This window comes from Sinocyclocheilus rhinocerous, unplaced genomic scaffold (assembly GCF_001515625.1).
Source record: "Sinocyclocheilus rhinocerous isolate Xijiao unplaced genomic scaffold, SAMN03320098_v1.1 scaffold222, whole genome shotgun sequence".
In the NCBI taxonomy this organism is placed as follows: domain Eukaryota; kingdom Metazoa; phylum Chordata; class Actinopteri; order Cypriniformes; family Cyprinidae; genus Sinocyclocheilus; species Sinocyclocheilus rhinocerous.
In genome coordinates, this window is record NW_015625652.1 from 478,182 (window position 1) to 483,351 (window position 5,170).

At 39.5% G+C, this 5,170-nt stretch overlaps 1 protein-coding gene across 2 annotated transcripts in view; it reads left to right on the forward strand.

Moving 5' to 3' along the window:
• The window catches only part of LOC107705216 (eukaryotic translation initiation factor 3 subunit E-A-like), a 53,682-nt gene that overhangs the window by 40,092 nt on the left and 8,420 nt on the right, over window positions 1-5,170 (forward strand). For both annotated transcript variants that reach the window (XM_016508415.1, XM_016508422.1), the window contains one exon: window positions 3,942-4,051. In XM_016508415.1, the coding sequence (XP_016363901.1) occupies window positions 3,942-4,051 (110 nt within the window). The remainder of the gene's footprint in view (window positions 1-3,941; window positions 4,052-5,170) is intronic.

The window sequence follows — 5,170 nt, forward strand, 5'->3', positions numbered from 1 at the left end:
TAGTTATTAATATTCTGCATTGTTGTTTGTCCTGCTCGCACTGCGCACTGAAGAGATAATCACCGTAGTACTACAATGAAGCGCTTTACTGCAGCGCAACTCAACCAAATGCATCTTATACGAGATAAATAATATATACACGATATATATAAACTGGCTGAAATATTTTGAAATCACTTATACCCTACCTGATTGAAAAAATCCAGTAGTTGAAATCAGACATTGGGCACCCTCATATGGCCAAAATGGCATGATCATAACACTTCAGCGAATATTCGACTGTGAGATTGGTAGTCGAAATCAGGCTCCTCTTATCGAAGCATCGAATCTTCGACTATTCGGGGTCACCCCTTATATATATAAATAACACACACTGCCTGTCTGAACCTGATTTTTCAGCGTCCACTACTCCAAGTCTTTAGTGTCACCTGAGCCATCAGAAATTTGATGCTCAAGAAACATTTCTTATTGAACAGTTAATAAACCGTTAATGCTTAAAGGGGTCATATGATGCCATTTCAATTTTTCCTTTCTCTTTGGAGTGTTACAAGCTCTTGGTGCATAAAGAAGATCTGTAAAGTTGCAAAGACTAAAGTCTCAAATCCAAAGAGATATTCTTTATAAAAGTTAAGAGTCAACCACGCCTACCTAAAACGGCTCGTTCTAACACGCCCCCACATGTCTACGTCACTGTGTGGGAAGATTTGCATAACGCCGCCCAAATGTTCACGCAAAAAATGAAGGCATAACTTCAAGAAAATCATTCTTGCTGTTGCCGCCGCTGCCATGTTGTGGAGTCGCTGTATGTTTCGTTGCGAAAGCGAAACTACTTTGTTTGACCTTCCAAAAGAGGACACAACTAGAAATCAGTGGTTAAGTTGTATTTACAACACTGTTCCAGAACAGTTCAACTCAAATATTAAGATTTGTGCTGCGCATTTTATGGAGGATGAGGACTGTTTCCTGAACCTGCAGAGTAGCCTACAATGCGTCTGTGGCACAAGGGTTTTTTCAATAAAGTTGGGCAGTTCCAACTTTGCAAGGACAGTCTGGCCCTTCTGACTCACAACCTTTAAGTAAGTTTTCATATTTAAAGGATTTGCCACTGACCATTCAAACGCGAGTTTTGAGCAGTGTAGAGTAGCACTTGTTGTTTGTCATTTCTCTGATCACAAATGAAGACAGAGTTTTATGTGTTATGTTTTATGAAAAAGACAGTATAAGTCATTATAATCAGTAATTATGTCCCCACTGGATGCAACAAATGCCTCATTTATAATGGGTTTTAATGTTTTTGTCTCGTCGCTCCGGCCGGACACGGCATCAACAGTATGGTGAGGGGCGTAACATTTCCGTCACACGCTTGAGGTATTCGGCCAATCACAACGCACTGGATAGCTGGCCAATCAGAGCACAACTCGCTTTTTTAGAATGATGAGCTTTGTAAAAATCGACGCGTTTCAGAAAGGCGGGGCATAGAGGAGAAACAATCATGTACAATAATATGGAAAATTACATCTTTTTAGCAACATCATATGACCCCTTTAATATTTTTTGTGGAAACTGTGATGCACGTATTCTTTGATGAATAGAAAGTTCAAAATAACAGCGTTTATTTGAAATGGAAATATTTTGTAACGTTATAAAAGCCTTTACTGTCACTTTTAATCGATTTAATACTGAATAAAAGTATTTTTTTGAAAATTCATACTGACCCTAAACTAGATGTCTAAAACAACCTAAAATTACCCAAATACAGCACCGTTGTTTACAAGCAATTCTTTAGCATATCATCAGCACCCATGGCTCCAGAGGTTCTGCAGGCCTGTGATTTAATCCAACTGGACACGGTCCTGGATCTGTAGAGACTGACCGCATAAGTGTTCTGGGATTTTCTTCAAGCTGTGGATCATCACATTGCTTACTTTGCATCGTGATTACCTTATCATGCTTATCCAGTCAGATTTTGTAATTTTTCCTTCTTCACTTGATCCATCTCAGCGGAGAGGGGCCATTTGCACAATGTTTTGGGCTCATAAGGTCTACGCTATGCATAAAACATAGACACAACCTTATATAGTCCTGTTTTCAATCTTTTTGAAGACTGAAAAAAAAATCAAAAAGCTGCACTTTAAGATTCCAGTAAGTTGAAATTGATGTTTTTTATTTAATTTTTTGTGCTACTTTGAAATTGTCGTAGCCTTGTTCTCTTACCCTCTTACAGAAAAACCTCGACAGTAATTATATAGCACTTAAGCAAACTGTTATCAGCTTAAGATAAGACATTGTCAATGATGAAATGTGTGTTGACTGATAGGGCCATGGCCATGTAGTTGGGATTTCTTCAAGCAGAACCACAGAGATAGTAGCTCTCAAAGCCTAAGCAAACAAAGTGGGGGCTGTGAGCGCAGACGCGCATACAAAGTTGCGGGACGGGGGACTGCATGTGAACCGTGCAGGGACAGCGGGGGATTACACATGTCTTCAGCCGTGTGGAATGCACTGACTGTTTGCGTTTTGACTGCAAGGTAAAGCACACCAGGTCTCTGCAGGATGTGGAGGTTAGTATGCGGTGATCAGAACTCAGCTGCTGAGCGTCTGAGATTGATAGTAGACGGTAGTTGAGAAATTTGAAAGCAGTGGCACTGTAAATTGGTTCCCCCGTGCAGCCCGGTGGACCCTGCGGCAACGGGCAAGACAAATGGTGATAAGTCACAGCCATTGCGTTGAATTTGGTGGCTGGCTCTGTTCCTGCCCCGTTTCATGTGGGGGCTGTGGATTTCCAAGGTCTGCGGTTAGTTTAGAGTGCTGAGAATGACCCCAGTTTTTTTTTTATTTTATTTTTTTTGTGCTTCCAGATACTGGTTTTCTCCTGTGAGGATATCATTAAACACCGTTGTCTATGTGTTAGCTATAGGCCTCTCCTGCATTCATTTCCATAATTTGTCATAATTTTATTTTAATTTGCCTTGCTTTTGGCATTTTTCCCATATCGTTATTCCCCAACCCGGTGCTATTACAGAGACCTCAGGATGAAGTGGAACTGTTTTTATTTCAGTTCTGAGTTTATATAAACTTCCTGTTCTGCTCATTGTCCCGTTTAGCCACAGTTTTCTGTGTTCCAGCAAAGGTTGGGAACGAATGCTGCTTGTAAAACATGTGACAATGAGTTCATTTGCATATGTTTACGAAGAAGCGATTGCAAGAAAATTTACATTAAACAAATATTCAGGTTTGATTTTTCTCAAAGTTTTTACATCAGAATATAGTCAGACATTTTATTTTATATTTTACAAATAAGATTTATATTTATGCTATTTAAATTTGTCACAATAAATAAAACATGCACTACCTTTTTAAATATTCTTTTATTCAGCAAGGTAATAGTAATTGTAAATTTGAATAAATTACTGTATGACACTGTTGACTATTAAACTGATCAAAAGTAACAGTAAAGACATTTACATTGTTACAAAAAAATTCAAATAAATGCTGTTCTTCTGAACTTTGTTCATCACAGAATCCTGAAAAAAGTATTTCACAGAGTAATGGCTGCAGAAAATACAGCTTTGTGATCACAGGAATTAAATACTTTTGAAAATATTTAAAAATAGCAAACAATTATTTTAAATTGGTAATAATATTTCACAATATTACGGTTTTACTTTATTTTTAATCAAATAAATGCAGTCTTGCTGAGCATAAGAGACTCATTAAAAAATATTTTCAAAATCTTACTGGCACCACAACTTTTGAAATGTATTTTATGAAGTATAAAGCCTTTATATTTTAGGGGGTCATATTTGGGGGTCTTAAAAAGTGAAAAAGTTTGAAACGCTCATTTTTTTTTTTTTTTAACTTACACGTTTTAGCATAATCAACATAGGATTGAATGCATTTTCATGCACAGTGTCTAATGTCAATGTTTATATATTTTAAAGGTGCTGGTGAATGATTTTTTCCTTGTGGCCTGCCTTGAGGACTTCATTGAAAATGCCCGCTTGTTCATCTTCGAGACCTTCTGCCGAATTCACCAGTGCATCAGTATAAGGTAAGCACTCGGATTTCGATGCAGTACAAAATAACTTTGCTGGATCATGTAACAAAACATTGAAGTACCATTTAAAGTGAACAAATTGATGATAAATTGTTGTCAGGAATGATCAAAAAGAAAAAAAAAAAGGTAGCCGGTCTGAAAATGTGTCCACAATGTGGGAACGCTTCCTGTTTCCTCTCTTCCATTCCCACTCCACTCTCTGATAAGTTTTTATTACCCAGTGTGCTGGAGGAAGCATGTCCAGAGACCGGCTGCCAGCACCTCAGTCTCACACATGGAGACACGCATTCAGAACCAGACATCCCAGGCACATCCACCCATCTGTTTTGAAGCATGTCTAAAGGGTCTACATATTGGCCCTCTGGAGGATCTTAATGGCTGCGCCCCGTCTGTGGATAATACAGCGGATTTTTGTCTTCCAAGCACCACTCTGTTATTGTTTGTTGCGTTGTCACATCCTTGTTAGGACTGTAACATAATGGCGCTTTGAGATTTTCATGCGCGCTAATTCACTTAACCGAACCGAAGAGGAGTATTGCTGCAATTAAACAAATTATAGAGACTAGTTAAGGTACATTAACAGTGATTCACGCTGACCATTGATCCACATGGTTCAATTACCACTGACACAATGCATTTTCTGAACTCCTCATAGACTCTCCGGTCTGCGTCCGGCTGAATGCGGCAGGTGTTTTATTACCACTTTACTCCAGTTGCGCTTTTTTATTGGCCCTTTTACGGTATTTATACGGCATCGTAGGCTTCCAGAGAAGACACGCAATGGTTTCAGTCCCAAAGATTTTCCATTGGTGGAAAAGAAGTGGTCTGTATGGAAAGGGAGGTTTGGGCGGGTGTCACTGGTTTCCCTCTGCCTGGTTCCTATTAGCCTTCCAGTGACGGAGTGCGGAGCAGAGAGGCCGCGTTGCCCTCCTGCCTGTTTAATGAGCTTTCATAACTAGTAGTCTTTGAGCATCTGTCCTGCATTCATTTTCCCGCCGTCGCCTCTGCGCACCAAGCAGAAAGCACTTGACGGCAAACTGGAGATCTGCTAACAGGTTGCATCTACCTCGGGGGATTTATGACATCCTGTAAATCCCGAAAGGGACCATGTTC